Source organism: Pipistrellus kuhlii, unplaced genomic scaffold (genome assembly GCF_014108245.1).
Source record: "Pipistrellus kuhlii isolate mPipKuh1 unplaced genomic scaffold, mPipKuh1.p scaffold_m20_p_2, whole genome shotgun sequence".
Classification (NCBI taxonomy): Eukaryota; Metazoa; Chordata; class Mammalia; order Chiroptera; family Vespertilionidae; genus Pipistrellus; species Pipistrellus kuhlii.
In genome coordinates, this window is record NW_023425515.1 from 48,745,595 (window position 1) to 48,765,203 (window position 19,609).

General features: G+C 51.9%; 1 protein-coding gene across 1 annotated transcript in view; it reads left to right on the forward strand.

Moving 5' to 3' along the window:
• HEG1 (heart development protein with EGF like domains 1) overlaps positions 1-19,609 on the forward strand; it is a 64,833-nt gene that overhangs the window by 21,370 nt on the left and 23,854 nt on the right. The window contains exons 7-12 of the mRNA XM_036447031.2: positions 1,267-1,383; positions 2,314-2,433; positions 8,014-8,117; positions 11,175-11,233; positions 12,268-12,428; positions 17,292-17,426. Coding sequence (XP_036302924.1) covers positions 1,267-1,383; positions 2,314-2,433; positions 8,014-8,117; positions 11,175-11,233; positions 12,268-12,428; positions 17,292-17,426 — 696 coding nt within the window. The remainder of the gene's footprint in view (positions 1-1,266; positions 1,384-2,313; positions 2,434-8,013; positions 8,118-11,174; positions 11,234-12,267; positions 12,429-17,291; positions 17,427-19,609) is intronic.

A 19,609-nucleotide genomic window follows, 5' to 3' on the forward strand; every position in this document is an offset into this window, starting at 1 on the left:
AGAGCCAAATATCAACAGGACAACGATTGACATTTCCTTGGAGAGCCAAATTTTTTTTAACTTAAACTTCTCCTAACACCACTTCTTCAAAATAGACTCGCCCGTGCCGTGGTATTTTGTGGAAGGGCCACACTCAAGGGGCCAAAGAGCCGCATGTGGCTCTCCAGCAGCAGTTTGCTGACCCCGGGGTTAGCCCATCGGTTTTCAGGGTTATTCTTTCGGCCTTCTTTCTCTCACTCTCCCGCCCATTTTCTCCTGGGAGATGGTGCAGTTATTTTGTGGGATTCGGCTTTTCCATGTCGGTGTCAGACACCTTTACTCGGGAGGGTGATGGTGCAGGTTGCTGAGAGAGACCGAGGGTGACGGTGCAGGTTGCACAGACCGAAGCGGAGAGCGGTGGTCGCTGCCCTCGGGAGCTGGGAGTCCGAGATGACATGGAAGCCGGCGCGTCGCTGGGTCCAGAGGAAGCCTAAGGGCTGGCTCGTCGTTACGTTACGTAACGTAACGAGCTGGTGTGGCCATGCTCCCCTCCAGGCTTTCCTAACGATGGCACAGCCTGCGGAGGCCCACCTGCTATTACGTAGTGAGGTTTTCCGATGAAGGGAAAGCTTGCTGCAGGAGGAGGGTTGATCAGGGATCCTTTTCCTCTTGATATGTGTTTTATCTATATTATTTATGTATTTATTTATTTATTTTTAATTTATTTGATTGATTTTTTTACAGAGAGGAAGGGAGAGGATAGAGAGTTAGAAACATCGATGAGAGAGCAACATCCGCTGCCTCCTGCACACCCCCTAATGAGGATGTATCTGCAACCAAAGTACATCCCCTTGACCTGAATCAAACCTGGGATCTTTCAGTCCGCAGGCTGACGCTCTATCCACTGAGCCAAACCGGTTTCGGCTTGATGTGTGTTTTACATGGGCATTCGTTCCGGTAGAATTTTCTAAGGCTCACAGAGGCAGAGTCATCATTGTCCTTGCTGAGGGGAGGGACCCGTGAGCAGCCCCTGAGCCAGTCCTTGTGCTCAGGGTCCAGCTGTCCGGCACTGAGTCTGCCCACCAGCGAGCGCCGGGATCCAGGCCCCCCCTGCGTGCCGGCCGCCCCTCTCGGGCACCCCTTCTGTTTTCGTAGCCGTGGCCTTTCAGGGCAAGTAAACAGAGATAAGTGAGGATCAAATATGAGCCGGGAGAATTAAATATTTACCGAGCGCTGCCTGTACATTTCCTGTGCGGTTAACTGCTTTGTTCCTGGAATGTGTTTCAGCGAACGGCTGCGCCCCCAACCCCTGCCGCCACGGTGGGAAATGCGTCGTGGACCCCGCCCTCCGCGGGCATCGATGCGTGTGCTCGGCCTCCTGGCAAGGCGAGGACTGCAGTGTGGGTAAGAGGAAGAGCCATCCCGGGTCTGCAGCCCAGTAGCATCGCGAGAGCAGCAAACTCGCTTGTTCTCCAAAATGCAGGCCAGTAAGATGTCTAAGTGGGTGCGCTGCTTGCTTGAGGTTAACCCGCTCATTGTCATCGGCAGGGTAATGTCACACAGTGAGGCTGACAGGTCTCCGGATCTGGCCACATTGGTGGGCTCCCTACGCGGCTGCCACCCTGGGCCTTGCACAGCCCCCCCAAGACCCCTCTTCTTTGCTCCCCTGGCCTCCACTGTGCTGGTGCCTTAGCCTAGAACCCCTCGCCCATACCCCAGGTCTGCTTATTGAAGTTCTCCTAGTCTTAGTCCAGATATCATTTGAAACAGTCTATTTTTTCTTTTTCTTTTTTTTAAAAAAATATATATTTTATTGATTTTTTTTTTAACAGAGAGGAAGAGAGAGGGATAGAGAGCTAGAAACATCGATGAGAGAGAATCATCGACCAGCTGCCTCTTGCACACCCCCTACTGGGGATGTGCCCGCAACCAATGTACATGGCCTTGACCGGAATTGAACCTGGGACCTTTCAGTCCGCAGGCTGATGCTCTATCCATTGAGCCAAACCTGTTTTGGCTCTTTTTTTTTTTTTTTTAATTGTTGATGCTATTACAGATAGAAACATTCTTAACCCCCCCCCCCCCCCTTTCATTCCAATCTGCTTCTTTTTCTGTTCCTCCTAGTCCTGCCTTGTGTTTACCGTTAGCTCTCTGCATGGCTGCCCCCACCCTTAATAGGTTGGTAGCCCCTTGGGAATGAGGGGAGTGTCCTACTGGCCTCTGGGGCCCCCCTTCACCTCGTGCCACTGGGCTCTTAGTCCGTGGGTCCTGGGCTCAGTTATGGCGTTGCTGTCGGACACAGACTCACCGTGGCCTGTGTTCTGTCCCCTGCAGATGTGAATGAGTGCCTCTCCAACCCCTGCCCACCGCTGGCTGCGTGCAACAACACTCAGGGATCCTTCACCTGCCGATGCCCCATTGGGTACCAGTTGGAGAAAGGAATATGCAATTTGGGTAAGAGAGTTGGTCTGTTATTTCTATACCACACTGTATTTTGCAAAGCGACATAAAAAGTAACATTGCTTTTCTCCCTGATGAAAACCAGGATTTGAGATATAGTTTAAGGAAGAGAGAAGGAAGGGCAGGCTGCCCCTTGTTCCACCTGTTAGAAAGATAGCCCCTGATAGGAAACTTTTTTAGTGTGCATGATAGTTTTACATAGTTGAAATCATGTGGTATTTGTACAAATGTTACATCTTAAACGTTTTCCCGGGTTATTAAAATATTACACAAACTTCTTAATGACTGCATACGTATGCCATTGTTCGTGCATAAATTGTTTCACCATTTCACCCTGCAGTTAGAAAAAAAAAAAAAATGTATATATTAAGGTGATCAGACATCCCGCTTTTGGCGGGAAGTCCCAATTTTTAACAATTTGTCCCGTGTCCTGCAGCATTTTTAAAAAGTCCCGATTTTTTAAAAAGATTCTTTTAAATCTTTTGGACTTTTTTAAAATGCCGCAGGACACGGGACAAATTGTTAAAAATCGGACTGTCCCGCCAAAAGCGGGACATCTGGTCACCTCAACATATCAAAGAATGTTCTAACTACATTGTTTAAAAAATATATTTTAGGGCGAGAAAAAGTGGGGGGAAAAACCCACACCCTGATTGTCCTACCAAATTCACACATTCTTTTTTGGTTTTAAAAACAACCTTCCTGTTATCATCCATAGGCAAATATATTTTTACAAAGCTGTTGCCATAATTGTACCATGCAGTTTATCACATTTTGTTTCCTAATTTGATAAGATTCACGAAGCTGGTGATCTTAGCTATAGTCACTGCTTTAAGATTAAGAAATAACCCACATGGAGACTGAGGCCCTGACCAGGTGCTACGTGGCCAGGTGTATACAGCTGCTTGATTGGAAGCCAGGCTTCCAGCCCCGTTCCTCCTGTCACACAATACTGTGTTAGCGGTGAGGGCTCTCTTGCACACAGTGCATGGCCCTGAATTGGAATGCCTGAGTGCAGTGCACAACTGGAAGAAATTAGAAGCGAAGGACATCGAGTTGTTATCTAAGCTCGATAAGGAAACAGGCAGGTAAAGGGACTCACCTTTGAATCATCTTAAACCACCCCGTGGGATACTGAACACACAGAAAGTACTCAGTCAATTTTATTGTGAGAACAGGTGTCTTTGTCTTTGGGAAATGTCATTTGCACGAACTCCTATTGCCTATAGGCTTGAGGGGAATCATCAGACTTATTAGAAGGTTGTGTCAACCAACAAGACTAAAACAACTTAGTAAGGAGTGTGAGGTCCTTTATTCAAGGGAAGCCACCCACTCCTGAGGGACCGTGAGCAAGAGCAAGTGCTACTGAGGGTTAGAAGTGGGACTGAGCTGAAACTGGTTTGGCTCAGTGGATAGATCGTCAGCCTGCGGACTGAAAGGTCCCAGGTTCGATTCCGGTCAAGGGCAGTTCAAGCACATCCCCAATAGGGGGTGTGCAGGAGGCAGCTGATCGATGTTTCTAACTCTCTCTCTCTCTCTCTCTCTCTCTTCCTCTCTGTAAAAAAATCAATAAAATATGTATATTGAAAAAAGAAAAAAGAAAAAAAGAAGTGGGACTGAGGTGGAAACGGGGTGTGATTGACGGGGGATGCATATCTGACCTCACTTAAAAAAATCAAGGAACTAGGAAATAAGTGTAGGGCCCAGGGCTGGCGTGGTGGCGGGGAGTGGCCGGCTGGAAATGCTGTGTTTCTGGCCCAGCAGAGCCCACACCACAGTTCTGTCCCAGGCAGGAGCAGCTCTCTCTCGGGCCTAGAAATTTATGTCAACAGTTGCTACTCTACTGAAATAAAGGTAGAGTTTTGAAAATTGGTTAAAATACAAGGATTAAATCAAAGCATTATTTAAAGAAATAAAAATCGAGGAACCTAGATACCAGTCAAAATCAGAAGTCCTCTTATTCTAATAGTTTATTTGCTTTTGGGGAACGCATTCCACTTAGCTGCACCCTATAAGCCAGGAGTTTCGGACTAAGAAGGGAGAAGGTGGACATAATTTTATTCGGAAGCCGTGTGCAAAGTCACCTGCCCGGGAATGCAGACGCCAGCCCCAGAGCCGCCACCTGCAGCCCATGACCCCTGAGCCTCAGTTTACTCATCTGTAACACCAGGTTACCCCCTAGTCTGCTTCCCACTCAGGCTTATTGTGAGCATCAAATAAAATGATTTTCAAGTTTTGGAAATGGTAGTGTTCAGGAGCACTCCAAGAAAATAAAAGGAAATGGTAGAGTAATGTAATCATTTTACATTAGTCTTTAGCCTCTTGGACCAGAATTGAAATCAATGAAAATAATAAACTACTCTGAATACAAAGGAATAAGTATGGTCTTAAAAAAATCATTTCCATAACCTGCATAAATCAGTAGTTAAGTTTGAAGTAAAGAACTGCCTTAACCTGGCTGGCGTGGCTCAGTGGTTGAATGTTGACCTATGAACCAGAAGGTAACGGTTCAATTCACGGTCAGGGGACATGCCCAGGTTGTGGGCTTGATCCTCAATATGTGCAGGAGGCAGCCAATTAATGATTCTTTGTCATCATTGATGTTTCTATCTCTCTCTCTCTCCCTCTCTCTTCCTCTCTGATAACAATAAAAAAAATTTTCTTTAAGTTGCCTGAAAGCCAGGGGATGTCACTGCAGGCATGAGGATGCCTGTGTGCCAGGGAGAGTGCAGGGCCGGGACGATGCTATGGGATGCCATCTTCACATGCACATTCGCTCTGAAAGTGGAGGTCGCATTTACTGCCGCGATTCAGGAGAGATCTGTGTTCTTAGCATCTGCATCTGTGTATTCCTATGCAGAGCGTCTGGGTATGAGCCTGGACCTGGGAGATGTGAAGATGAAGGAGCAGATGAGGGTTCTGGAAGCCTGTGTGTGGAGGGTCCCAGGGGCACCAGCATCGGGAGGAGAGCCGGTCAACTGTGTTCACAATCATCTCTCCCTTTTCAAGTCATTTAACTTCATTGTTCATAAACATCAGAGGAACATGCAAATTAGAGCATGCTAAAAGGCTTTCATTTGGCCGGGCCTGTTTTCAAAGAGCTCCCTGCTGCTCAGAAGGAGTCTTCAGCAGCTGGCTCCACTGAACTGTAGAACCAGCAAAAGGATGTTAAATAAGGATTAAGGGCTTCAGACAGGAAGTGTAAGATGTTAAATGTTTTCCCTGGCGCATTGGTGGGCCTTTCTCTTAATTCAGCAAGCAAAGCTTTCTGTGAAAAAGCAGCTTCAGGGGTTTCTGTGTTTTGGGTTATTATTGTTTTCCTGTCCAGAGGGGAAGGTAAGAATTTAATATAAAGGAAGATAAGAGCCAGATATAAAGCAGTCTATACTAATGTTGGATTGCCTGCCCGTTTGTACATTCCCTTCCCCTCAGGCCCAACCAGCACAAATTGATGTTAACTAGAAGTTTATTTTATGAGTGACACGGGCCTTGAAAATGCTCTCTTTCATGTCTGAACCCAACATTATCTTGAATATGGGTCGTTTCATTGCATGGCCTCTGATCGTGGAGTCTGGCAGCGACCCTGGGAGTGGGGTCCGTTACAGAGGCTGGAGCCTCTCTTTGTTGCCCTGTGATTGTCCTCAGAATACCGGGTTCCTCGGGGGGTTGAGGTGTAGAGGAACATGGGAGATGGGCACACAGGAAGTTAACTGTTCATTTTGGACCTTGGCAGCTGCGTACCCTTGGGAAGTTACAGTGATGAAGGGGGCATTTCCTCTGGGACAGGCGTCCTCAAACTTTTTAAAGCGGGGGCCAGATCACGGTCCCTCAGAGAGCTGGAGGGCCGGACTATATGAACTACTAATTCCTACTGTAACACCTCGGCTGCGCTCATTGCCCAAAAAACCTGGCGGGCCGGATCAGACTCCTCTGCGGGCCGCATGTGGCCCACGGGCAGTAGTTTGAAGACCCCTGCTCTGGGAGAAGAGGAAACCTAAGCATGCCCTTGAAGGTCGGGACTTGTCAACTTGGTGAAAGACCTGGAGTGCAAGAGCTCTCTCTCTCTCTCTCTACACCAAGCATGTCAGACTCAAAGGCTAACACGAGCCAAATAAACAAGGTGTAAATTTATGTGGGCCACACAAAAAAAAAAAAAAACCACAAAAGCTTCAAGTTTCACAGAAATGTACTGTAGGTTTATTTTGGTGGAGACATGTTGAATACCAATGGCTGAAATAAATGAGTAATCGTTAACATAAAATAATAGAACATTTTAATAAAAATTAGTACTTTTTCTTGAACATTAACTTGCCAGGCCCTGAATAATTAACTGCACAAATTAATAAGCACAATGCAAATAAAGCTCTTTTTCTTGTTCTCCAAAAGTGGAATATTTCCTTTCAAACCCACACCAAACAAGTCAGTCCAAGACTAATGACATAGCAATCGGCTGCTAAAATGTTTACTGCTAGTATTAGTGGGGAGAAATGGTGCGCCTGTGAGTAAAGTGTGTAAAGGAAATGAATGCAACACGATTATAGTAATCAGTCCTTAGTGAACGTTGTAGTTCATTACTGATAATTATGTATACCAGGATATTGTAAAAATTAAGTTACAAAATTTTTATTAAAAGGTTTCTTACATACCGTTATATTGACTGGGCCACAAAAATATTTGTTGTGGGCTGAATGCAGCCCACGGCCATGAGTGTGACATGCTTGCTCTAAAGTGCTATGCCTCGCCAGTGTGGATCAGTGGCTGAGCATTGACCTATGAACAAGGAGGTCACAGTTAGGTTCCCAGTCGGGGCACGCCCTGGTTTCAGTCTCAATCCTCAGTGTGGGGCATCCAGGAGGCAGCTGATCAATTATTCTCTCTCATCATTGATGTTTCTATCACTCTCTTCCTCTCTCTGCCTCTCTGGGGGGGGGGGGGGGGGAGAAATATATACATATATATATATGTGTGTGTGTGTGTGTGTGTGTGTGTGTGTGTGTATTAGCCTAATATGCAAGGTGTCCCCTTGGAGTTTGACCAACCAGTAGTTCGATCACCAGCTATGACATGCTCTGACCACTAGGAGGCAGCGTGGAGTGAAGGAAGGCCCCAGCCGGCCTCTGCTAGGGACCCTGCCTGTGCATGAATTTTGTGCACTGGGCCTCTAGTAAATAAATAAAGCGTTATGGGGCCCGAGGAGCACTTTTTGTCTCTGGCCCCACATCTCCCTCCTGGGATTATACAGTTTGGGGCCAGCTCACCTTCCTTCTTTGCCACAGCTTTACTGGGCATCTGTTATGGGAAGGCTGTTAGAGAAGCGTCAGGAAGGCTCCTCACAGCAGCCCTCCCTCCCACACAAAGGGCTCCTTGGAGTCTCTCACCCAAAGGGTCACTCAGTCTGAGCCATCAGCTCAGCTCGGTCGGTGCTCACCTGCGCGGAGAGGAGCGCAGAGGGAGAGAAATCACAGAGGTGGTCTCTGAGGTGGGATGAGGCCGGATGCCCCGGACACTTACAGACACACAGCCTGTGTAGATCGACCTCTCCTGCAGCCTAACGGGTTATGTTTCCGTTTGCAGTTAGAACCTTCGTGACAGAGTTCAAATTAAAGAAAACGTTTCCCAATTCCACCGTGGAAAGACATTCGGACCTGCGTGAAGTTGAAAACGAGGTCACCAGCACGGTGAGTTTTCTGAAAGGCACCTTGCTTCTAGGCCTTTGTTTTCTAGAACAGATTTCGTTCGGCATTGGGAGCCTCCTGGGGGCCAGCTTTGTCTCGGGCTGTCATTTCTGTGACGTGTGGAAGGTAAGCTTCGGGGTAGAATAAGAGGCCTTGGAAGCGGAGGGAGGTGTTGGGCAGCAGCGTCCCCAGGAGGGGTGTTCCTTTGAATGTGTCCTCGCCGGCAGCCTTTGCCGGTGGGTGGCAGCTTCTTTTCCACGTGCACACTGACAGGCACCGACAGGTAGGTGACGTGAACCTGTCACAGCTGTTGGTGGCGAGGAAAGGCCCAGAACATCCTGCTTTGGATCTGCCGTGTGACGTTCTCAGGGTTTGGGGCCATGGGGAGGCGAGCTCTCTTTTCTCCAAGGGAATGCCAAGAGGGGAGCAGTTCGCCCTGGTTATCCTGGGGGAGAATTCACTGCATAGATTATCGAGGGGCCTTGGATTCTCCTTTCCTCTCGGCTTACTTTTTCTCGGAGGGGGTGGGGGGGGGAAGGTAGAAGGGTAGGAAGGAAGAGAGGGAGGGTAAAATGGAGAGGAAGAAAGAAGAGATCAAATAAAACTGTATTTTGCCTCTCAGCTGCCATCTGAGTCTAAGATTTGGTGTCTAGAAAACCAAAGTTTGCCATTAAAATAAGACTTAGAGACCAGTCTATTTCTGATTTCAGTTTTACTTGTTCTTTATGGGTGAGAGTGTAGTAGCCAAAACCTCGAGGATGTTACAGCACTGTGGATTTCATTTGCAGACTTCAGATTGCAGTTCTGTTTCCGTATCTCCCGCGTGCACCTGCTCTGGCAGGGTGTGACAGGTGCCTCGCTAAGAGGTATTCCGACACCAGGACACATGGGAAACGCAGGCCCTGGAAGCTGCTGCTGCTGCCTGAGCTCACACTGAGCAGGTGCCAGGTTAGGGAGCAGGCTGCCAGACCACCTGCAGGCCTGACATCAGTTGCAAATTCGGGGACCCCCACACCACCCTCAGATTTGACGATGCAGTAGGCCTCACAGATAGCGCCTGAGGCTGTTACACCATGGTCATGGCTTGTTGCAGTGAACGGGTCCAGGGAACAGCCAACCAAAGGAAGTCAGGCGTGGGAGAGGGCCCGGAGAAGAGAGGGAGAGGGAGGGAGGGGGGAAGGGATCCCACGGGGCTGTGCACAGGGTTGATGCCTCTGGACAGTGATGTGCACAGTATTCATGGAGTGTGCCAGCCAGGGAAGCTCGCCGGAGCCTTGGTGGCCAGAGCCAGTACGCTGTGCTCGCCTCAGCAGCACATGCACTAACATTACAGCCAAGACCTAGACATGGCCAACTGCCCATAGGCCTGACCTCGGGCTCCAGGCCCTCTGGAGGCCAGGGGTTCCCATGTAACTCAAAGCCCTCACCACCAGTCATGCTGCTAGACTCTCAGTGGCCCAGGCCCCCAGGGTAACAAAGGCAGGCCATTCCAAGGCTTAGAGCTACCTCCCAGGAGCCTCAGCCAGACCTCCCTTTGGGCAGGGTTTAATTGTTCACTATACAGCAGGTTTTGTGTGTCTTTAACCCTGTACCCGGCGTTCTTGTCACTCCACCACACCTGCCTCTGGGTCAGGCTTTCCTTGTGAGGTAGCTCAGGGCCGAGAGCCCCGTGCCCGGGCGCAGTCCTTCCGTTCCACAGTGCTCCGTGGCTGCTCTGACTTGGTAAGTTGGACCCAGGATCAGCCCCTCCCTTGTGAGCGAAGTGACACTCCCACCCCAGGGAATAGTGGAGATTTAGGCAGTGACTGGAGAAGCCACTCCCGTGGCCCTTCCCAAGATGCCATCCTGTTCTGAACTGCGCCGCCTCTGTCTTCACCTGGGAGGGGGAGAGCTTAAGGACCAATGCCAGTAATAGATCATTGCCTATCATATATAAAGCACTAGGGGAAATGGTGAACAACGTAGACTGATGAACAAGAACAGACCCAGAGACAAGGAGCCATGGGTCAGACTGCTGGACCTCAGAGGGAGGGTGGGGATAAAAGGGAGAGAGCAACCAAAGGACTTGTGTACACACATATGAGCCTAACCAGTGGTCAAGGACAATAGGGGGGTGGGGGCATGAGTAGGGGGGTGGGGGATTGAGGACAAATATGTGATACCTTAATCAATAAAGAAATTAAATTAAATTTAAGAAAAAAATATATATTTAAAAATATACATATAAAGCAGTGTCATACGAAGCCATAAAGCCTGATAGCATCCCATGTTTGAATCCTTCTTCTGAAGAGCGAGATGTACCTGACACAGGGGCCAGGGCAGGTGCGTCTGCACTGTCCACGGTGCTGAGACCCTCTGCTGCCGGGAAGGAATCCCTGGCCCCAAAGTGTGTCTGTGGAGGGGAGCGGGGTGGGGAGGGGGGATGTCAGGGGAGACAGGGAAGCAGACATGGCGCTTTCATTACACCCTGAGCGGTTTCCTGCTCTCTCTGAGGGCACAGGGCAAACGGGCAGAGTCATTCTAGTTGGCGCTCAACAAAAGGGTTCTTGACCCACGTAATGCCCCATATTTGCCGAGAACCTGGCTTCGAATCGGGTCAACTCGCTGTACATCCGGAGGGGCCTGCACAGGACCTGCCGGACCTGGGGCAGCGGGAAGGAACCAGCCTTTTCAGGAGGCTCGCTCACCACGTGCAGTCCAAATATAAACAGTTGCCTCGGAGGCATTTCTTGAAACCCGAGATCTTCACAGAGATCTGCTGCTTTGAAGATGGTTTGCATCCCAGGGTGCTGTTCAGAACCTCCGCCCGCCCCCCTGCCAGGACTTGTCCCACTGATTCACTCTGGGCCTCTCTCCCTTCGGACTCATGGGGCGCAGAACAGGCGCAGGAAGGCGTTTAAGAGGGGAACACAAAAGGCACACCACTTCTCTGTCAGACCCCCTGCTGAGAGCTTGATGGCTGGAAAATGCCTGTTGAACACAGAGAATAGGAAATCGGTCCCAGCTCGAAGGCTCTTTGTCTAGCTCACCATTAACAGGCAAACCTGTTCTTCCTTTCAGCTGAATATGTGTTTTTCGGTGTTCCCTGGTTATACCCGGTCCACAGTTCGTGCTTCAGGGTAAGTGCACTGGCCTGTGAACCGGTCTGCAGAAGGGGGAGGATGTTCGCTCATGGGCGGCAGCAGTAAACACGGGCCCTCTTTTGACCAAGCCACAGGGTGACCCAGGGCCAAGGTCACTCGACCTTCATGCCGTTCCATTCATTCCCTCGCTGGGCGGTTGTTGTGGGGTCGAACCCTGGGTTCAAAATAAGACCACCAGAGGCTGATGATTGATTAAAAAAAGCAGGCAAGGATTTATTGAACTGGCCAGGACAGCCGCAGGAGCACCACATGCAGGTGGCCACACTCACGATTGCACTGTTCCAGGTTTAGGCAGTCCTTTTAAAGGTCCAAACCAGCCGGGACCGGTTTGGCTCAGTGGATAGAGCGTCGGCCTGCGGACTGAAAGGTCCTGGGTCCGATTCCGGGCAAGGGCGTGTGCCTTGGTTGTGGACACATCCCCAGAAGGGGGTGTGCGAGAGGCAGCTGATCGATGATTCTCTCTCATCGATGTTTCTAACTCTGTCCCTCTCTCTTCCTCTCTGTGAAAAATCAATAAAATATATTAGAAAATAAAATAAAGGTCCAAACCACAAGAATTTTCCTTTGTTCTAAATTCTAAAGGCTGGGAACAGCCCGCAGGGTCGCTCCCAGTCACATCCTGCTGGACACTGGAATGTGGCCCTATCTTTCGATAGCAGATAGTACAGAAGCAGACCTGAGCGGTTTATCTTTAAAGGTTATCTACAGTTTCTACTCCTGAAGCTACTGAGTCCGTGGGAATCCATCTCCTGTGGTCCTGGTCCACAGGCACAGGAAAACTGCCTTAGCCTCCAGGTCTCCATCTGGAAGCTGAAGCAACTACCCTGTTGTTTAAGCAAGTAAGCGAGTGCCGAAGCCAGAATAGCAGGGTTAAAATTCAAACAGCAGTTTTTACCCAAGGATGTGGTTGCTGCCATATTTCACAATGGGGATAACGGCTCATTTTCCAAAAGCCTTGGGGCCCGCCTGTCACTTTGGAGCGATTACAAACCTGCACGCTTTGCCCGTAGGGAGTCCGGCGCCGTGGCCCTGTCGCTGCAGACCACCTTCTCCCTGGCCTCCAATGTGACGCTGTTCGACCTGGCCGACGGGACGCAGAGGTGTGCCAACTCCTGCAGGTCCTCCGCCGAGGTCTGCCAGCTCCTGGGATCGCAGAGGCGCATCTTTAGAGGTGAGAGAACGGCCGTGTGGGGCGGCCCTGCCCGTGCGGTTAGCACACCCCCGGGAGAGGAAAGTAAGTTCAAGAAAGCGCGTCACAGAGCCAGGCTGTCTTTGAAACGCGTTACGTGAAAGACCTTGGTGTCTGTGGACTGTGCACACGCAGGCGTGCACAGGCACAGTCTTGAAGTCAGCCTGCTGCCTCTTCTACTCCTACACGGGAGCGGATGCGATGGAGCAAAAACCGCTCTTCTTTCCCTTGAAAAGCTCCTACGCTCTCTGGGGAGGCAGACGTCCACACAGAATTACCTGCTCGACAGCACCCCACGCCTTCCTGGTGATACGCCATTCAGTAAGAGCAGCCTGGGGGATGTGACCGGCCATGTGTGCCGGTTTGCAGATTACCGGTGCACACACACAGGCCAGGCTGTCACCGCCAGCTGCCCGGTGTCCGTCAGGATAATCTCCCTGTTCTTGTTCTTGCTTTATCTGTTTTGTCCAAAGCTTCTGCGGTGCATCTCCTGAAAAAGCAGATGAAGGAAGGGATTAGAAACAAGTTCAAAAGTGGGTCTTAGAGGGGGGTGGTGCCTCTGGGAGCAGAAAACTGCTGGCATCAAAGGGCTTCCTGGCAAAGGGGCTTGTCCCTGCTGCCATCTCATAAGCGATGGGAGCGGCTCCGCTAAGCTCCTTCCCTGCGGGGTTCGGGTGTGGCATCTGTGTGGGCCTCCACCTGGGCCCAGTAGGTGGCAGTTGCTCTCATTCAGCATCACTGGGGAGTCAGCCTAAAGTTCATATCCCTGTGGACTGACTGCTCTAAACCCAAAGTCCAGAGCTCTTTGGTTTTACTTTGTTTGTTTTTGTGATTCAAGGGTCCCCAGTTGTCCTCCTCAGCGAGCAGGAAGGGGACCTTTCAATTCCGTAAACACTCACCGAGGGCACCCTGGGTGGTCAGCCTGGTGGTGTGAGGTTATGTTCTGTCCCGGTAAATGCATTGCATGCCTTGCAGATCAAGTGGCCAGATACTTGGATTCCTGAAGTCCTGTTCAGAGCAACCCTGCCCCCTCTCTGACTCCCATTCTTCCAGCATGGATGTGTGTGGATCCTGGGAAAGCCCGTTTTCCTTATTGGGGTCCCATTTTTTCTTCCTTCCTTCCTTCCTTCCTTCCTTCCTTCCTTCCTTCCTTCCTTCCTTTCTTTTTAAGGACTTTAATATTTTTAGAGCAGTGTCAGATTCACTGCAAAGTCGAGAATAAGAGAGAGTGTGGGGGGCTGTTTCTCTGTTTCCCATCACCCGCACAGGAAAGGACAGGTTCCTGAGTGGAGGAGCTGGGGATTAAGAGATTAAAGAAAAAAAGAGACCAAGACACAGAAATAGATTCAAGCTGGGACCCAGGTGGGGGGCTGCCATTCTGATGGAGAGACAGTCAACCACCCACCACAGACAACACAGCGCATTTATTGATTTCCAAAGGGGGGTTTAAGGTCAAAGAAGTTTTGGGTGTGCCCAGGTCCTATTCATTCCCTCATTCCTGGGATTTAGCATATCAAGACCTGGGTAAGTCAAATCGGTACTGTTAACAGTCTCAACATTTTGGGGAAACATGTTCCCAGGGTGTGGCTCTGCCTATGCCTTGAGTTCAGCTGCTGATAATTAAAGGTCATCCATGTGCATTCCCAAGGGGCTCTCTACGCAGAGATATCCCACATGCCCCCACGTCCCCACATGAGCTGGTCCCCACCCGTGGTCTCTCCTTCCAGAGCTTGTGAAGACAGAGACACATCTCTGTGCTTGATCCCACGTCTTCTCCAGCTTTTGCCAACACACGCAGCTTGGTCTCTCGCTCACCAGTGAGGGCTAGGGAGGCGGGCATATGAGCAGGAGCTCTCAGGCTCTGACATCTGGGCGTTCCCAACCTCTGGGGGCAGCACCGATGACTCTGGGAAAGGCGGGCTTTGACCCTTCGGTTCACAAAACACGTACTTCCTCTCCCTTCGGAACCCGCCAGCCCTCACATCCCCGGAGGGTTAGAATCCTTGGAAATCCCCCTGGCGGGCTCTCGGCCTTCGATTTACGAAAGTTCTCATTGTCTCTCCGGCGGATGTCATGCCCAGGAAAGACCCTGGGAACTGGGGAGGCAGAACAATCCCACCGCCAGGCTTCCGACGCACAGGGGGTTCTGCCTGGTTCCGTGGGGTGGATTGATGGTAGGAGAACTCTGTTCTTGGGGAATTTTCAGGAGAGCAGCGCCTCCACCGCACGGGCAGGCCAGCTGCCCCTGCGTTCCCAGGAACCTGCCTCCGTGCCAGGCGAGCCGCCAGCCAGCACGCTGGATTCAGGGGCGGGATGGAAGGAAAACATGACATGCGCGTCCAGAGACTATCTAATCGGCCAGGCCCCTCGGGCTGGCCGCCGGGCAAGGCCGGAGCTGGCCCGGCCGCCTTGGCCCCAGAGGTATTTCTCCAGAGGAAGGCTGAGGACTGGCAGCGCCTTCAGAGAGCAGCGAGGAGGGATGGCGGGGCGTTAGGACCTCTCTGCTGCCAGCTCTGCAGTGTCGGCCTGGTGAGATGTTTCATTTTTTTTGTTTTTCCCCCTTAAATACAGACTTTTCACAATAAACAAAGGAAATTCTGTCGCACACGCAAACAGGGCTCTGATGGAGCACGTCAGCCTCCGCTGATAAAGACAGGAAATTTGGTGTTGGGAACCAAAGTTGTGTCCTAAACTTACCTCCCTGTGACCAGGCCATCCACCCGGCCCCGAGCTCTCAGGACTCAGAAAAGGAGGCTGATGCTGGGACCCCCACCCCACTCCCCCTCGCCACCACCAACACACACACACACACACACACACACACACACACACACTGTGTGGGCATCCGCTCCTACCACCACAACTGGCGTAGGCAGGGACAGTTCTGCCGTGTTGAGAACTGGTTTCTGAATAGGCTGGTGTCTTCCCTAAGGTGGGAGAGGGGAGACCGTCCTCACGGCATGGCTCTCTCCCCGGCTGACCTGGCTCTGTCTGCCAGCAGCAGCAGCACATGCCAGGCTTGCTGTGCCCTGCACCCGGTCTGAGCTACTGCTTACCCTCCCGTTGGTTTCATAGTTTTGTTCTATTGTCTGTGTACCCCAATTGCATGTGTCATTTTGGGGAGGGACTTACCTTAGATGGTAGAATGCACCCTCATTGTGTCTGCTGTGTACAATCCCAGAGCGTCCAACGTGTACAATCCCAGAGAGGGTCCAACGTGTACAATCCCAGAGAGGGTCCAACGTGTACAATCCCAGAGAGGTCCAACGTGTACAATCCCAGAGAGGGTCCAACGTGTACAATCCCAGAGAGGTCCAACGTGTACAACTCCTGAGAGGTCCAATGTGTACAATCCCAGAGAAGTCCAATGTGTACAACTCCTGAGAGGTCCAACGTGTACAATCTAGAGAGGTCCAACGTGTACAATCCCAGAGAGGTCCAACGTGTACAATCCCAGAGAGGTCCAACGTGTACAATCTAGAGAGGTCCAACGTGTACAATCCCAGAGAGGTCCAACGTGTACAATCCCAGAGAGGGTCCAACATGTACAATCCCAGAGAGGTCCAACGTGTACAATCCCAGAGAGGTCCAACGTGTACAATCCCAGAGAGGGTCCAACGTGTACAATCCCAGAGAGGTCCAACGTGTACAATCTAGAGAGGTCCAACGTGTACAATCCCAGAGAGGTCCAACGTGTACAATCCCACAGAGGCCACATGCCCAACATGAGAGCTTTTTAATAATAATGAAAATGGTGCTTTGTCATTGAAATGACACACCCAGGCCCACACACACAGCCAGATGGGTACACATGGATGAAATGGGGCCTTAAAGTCAAGCATGTAGAAGCCTGGAAGATGCGCACCTTTGTGGCCGGCCTGTCTCTCATGGTGATGTGATGACGAGGTCCAGCGGTACCTTCCGCATGTGGACCAGTCTCTGAGGTGCTGGAGACCCAGAGATGAATAAGCTGGGAGACACGGTCAGTGTAGTGAGGAAGCAGGCAGGGGACACCATAAAACTATAGCCCACAGAGAGCAGGCCATCTCCCACTGTCCCCCATCTCCCACTGCCCTCCATCTCCCACTGTCCCCCCATCTCTAACTGCCCCCCCATCTCCCACTGCCCCCATCTCCCACTATTCCCCTATCTCCCACTGCCCCCCCATCTCCCACTGCCCCCCATCTCCCACTGCCCCCCATCTCCAACTGCCCCCCCATCTCCCACTGTCCCCCATCTCCCACTGTCCCCCATCTCCCACTGCCCCCCATCTCCCACTGTCCCCCATCTCCCACTGCCCCCCATCTCCCACTGTCCCCCCATCTCCCACTGCCCCCCATCTCCCACTGCCCCCCATCTCCCACTGTCCCCCATCTCCCACTGTCCCCCCATCTCCCACTGTCCCCCCATCTCCCACTGCTCCTCCATCTCTTCGGCTGCACAGACACAGGCTGAGGCGCCTTCAGTTCGAGGCAGGTCTGACCCCGCAGCTTTCTCCCTGGAGCATGGTCTCGGCTTCTGGGTGTGTGCGATCTCTCCCCGCAGAGCTTGCACGAGAAGATCCCACACCTCGAAGGCCGTCCTTGCCTTGGACTGTAGCTGGGGCAGCTGCCTGTTTCTCCCGGGCATCTTGGTCTCGGCGTGCTGTGTGAACGCTCAGCAGAGCGGCCTGGGGGCCGACGCGGGGGAGGAGGGCAGAAGGCAGGCCGGACCTGGGCGGGGAGCGGGCACCGGCAGGCTTTTGGAGACCTGTCCCCGGAGCCTCTGCCGTGGAGAGTTCCCGTGTCCTACGGCCTGAGGTGGAGGAGGCTGTGTTTGGTTTCACCGTCTTGTTTTCCATTCCAGCCGGCAGCCTGTGCAAGCGGAAGACCCCGGAGTGCGACAAGGAGACCTCCGTCTGCACGGACCTGGACGGGGTGGCGCTGTGCCAGTGCAAGGCGGGCTACTTCCAGTTCAACAAGATGGACCACTCCTGCCGAGGTGCCTGCCGCTTCTCGGGGCGCTGTGGCCGCCTTGCTTTCCTCTGCGGGGGCTCCTCCTGCTCCGGGCGCCCGCTCTAAGCTCTAAGGGGGTAGCCGGCCCTTGTGGTTCGGCTCACGGCAGGGTAGAACACATGACCTCCGTGGAATAACAGCCTTATCTCTGACCCTGCGCTGGCCAGGCCCCTGGATTCAAAGGGAAAGAAAAGAGAATGGAATGCCTGTGGCTGGCAATGTCTTTCCTTCCCTTCCCTTTCCTTCTCTTTTTCTTTTCTTTTTTTCCACCTTAAGGAAGCTAGACAAATTGTTTTAATTCCCAAAGCCTTATTCTATAGCCTGCTAACCTTTTTAAAGGGTCACACAAGTATGAAATCAGGCTGTACCTTTTAGCAGCAGCTGTGGCCCAAGTGGGTCAGACCCCCCCACTTTGGCCTCCCTGGTCACCTGTCATCTTCGCTGAGCCTCAGTTTCCTCTTCCGTGAAACGGGCGTAGTGACGCTTCATTGACATTGTAAGAGCTAAAGAGGGCGATGTACACATACGGCGGTGCTGTGGAAGCCATCCACACTGCTCTTGTGTCTTACCCACGTTGTGGTTGTTGCTGAACCACGAGCCTTGGTTTTTAAAGGTTTCATAAAGTATTGAAGGACGGAAAGCTAATCCCGCAAACCCTGTAGGTGGGGCTTACGTTCATTTAGTTTGAGATGAGAGGCTGCTCAGTGGTGTAGGGTAGAGCCCAGCTCCAGAGTGCGGAGTACCCTGACGGTGAAGGAACGCAGACGCCAGCCCCGGCTGGCGATCCGTGTCCTGGAGTCGGAGTCAGATCGCATACTTGCGAAAAGCGGCGTGCCACTTACAGCTGTCAGGACTGCCCGCCGGAGGACTCATTCTGTCAGGAGGGGATAAAAATACATTTGAGGGCAGCGCTGTTGTCCTGAGCGTCAGACCCCGGGGCTTGGGTTCACATACGCCCTCCGCTCTGCACGCAGGCCCCGCGGGGGGCTCTGAGGAGGGGCCCGTGCTCCATGCTGGGCGGCTTCGCGGCGTTCCTCAGCATGTCAGGCTGCCGCCCTCAAACAGAGAGACAGACGCTTCCTGATTCCATCTTATCTGGGTTCGTGCCAGGTGTTCCTCACCTTGTGGGAAGGTGACCTCTGCTAAAACCCATCCGCTGGGGGCAGCGTGGCTGTCAGGAGGGAGAGGGAAGGGGGCAGAGGTGCAGGCATACAGAGTGCCAGGCGGGTACCCCGCGCCTCCGGAGCTTCTGTGGCCACTTCTGCTCCTGGCTGGGCCTGGCCGCTTCCCCTCTGCTTCCAAGTCAGGAGTTTCCCTATTTGTGTCGCCTGCAGACGAGCATTAGAGATGGCATAGCCGTCAGAGGTTTTTCAAATGCAGTGACACAGGCCCCGGCACTCTGTGTGTATCCAGGGGTGACCCAGGAAGCAGCATAAAGAAACCGTGGTTATCTCGGGGGCTTGCTGCCGAGGGCCTCTGCAGCCTCGTTTCTGCAGTTAGGTTTTCCTTGGTAGCCGTCAGGCCTCTGATGAGTGCAGTTGGGAGCTCCGTGGTCATAGCCCTGTCCGCCGGGTTCGGATGGGTCAGCAGTGACATCTTCTGGCCACTGGAGCACAGAGGTATTTAAAGTGAGTCCCCCTTGGACACTGCATATCCGGGGTCAGCCCCATGTGGAAATGGAAGATAGAGGTGTGGGTGTGTTTTATAAATCTCTGCAGTTCATATTTGCACACTAGCATAGCTGCGTTGTTACCTGGTGTGCACACACTCGTGCATACATGCATGCACACACACATACTTAGTGTCTCCCGTGTCTTTACAGTGCCTTGACCAGACTTGCTAACCATTTGTAAGATTAAAGTAGGTGACCTTCCCACAGGTATCATGGCCTCCTGGCATCATACAGGCTTCAGGATGAATTCCAGCTGCCTGTTGGCAGGTCTCTTTCTCTCAGCGAGTCCCTTGAGGGCGGCACCTATGTCTAGGACATGCTCAGCATGTTGTGGGGTTTAGCGATGTCTGCCGAATGAAATGTCTGTCGAATGAACAGCGGATCATAGGCCAGCAAATGACAGGACAAGACTGGCAGGGCTTGAGTTAGTTTCTTGCAAGAGAACAAGAGTGTTTAGGACTCCACGGCTTATTTGTCTTAAAAGGACAGAGGCTGGA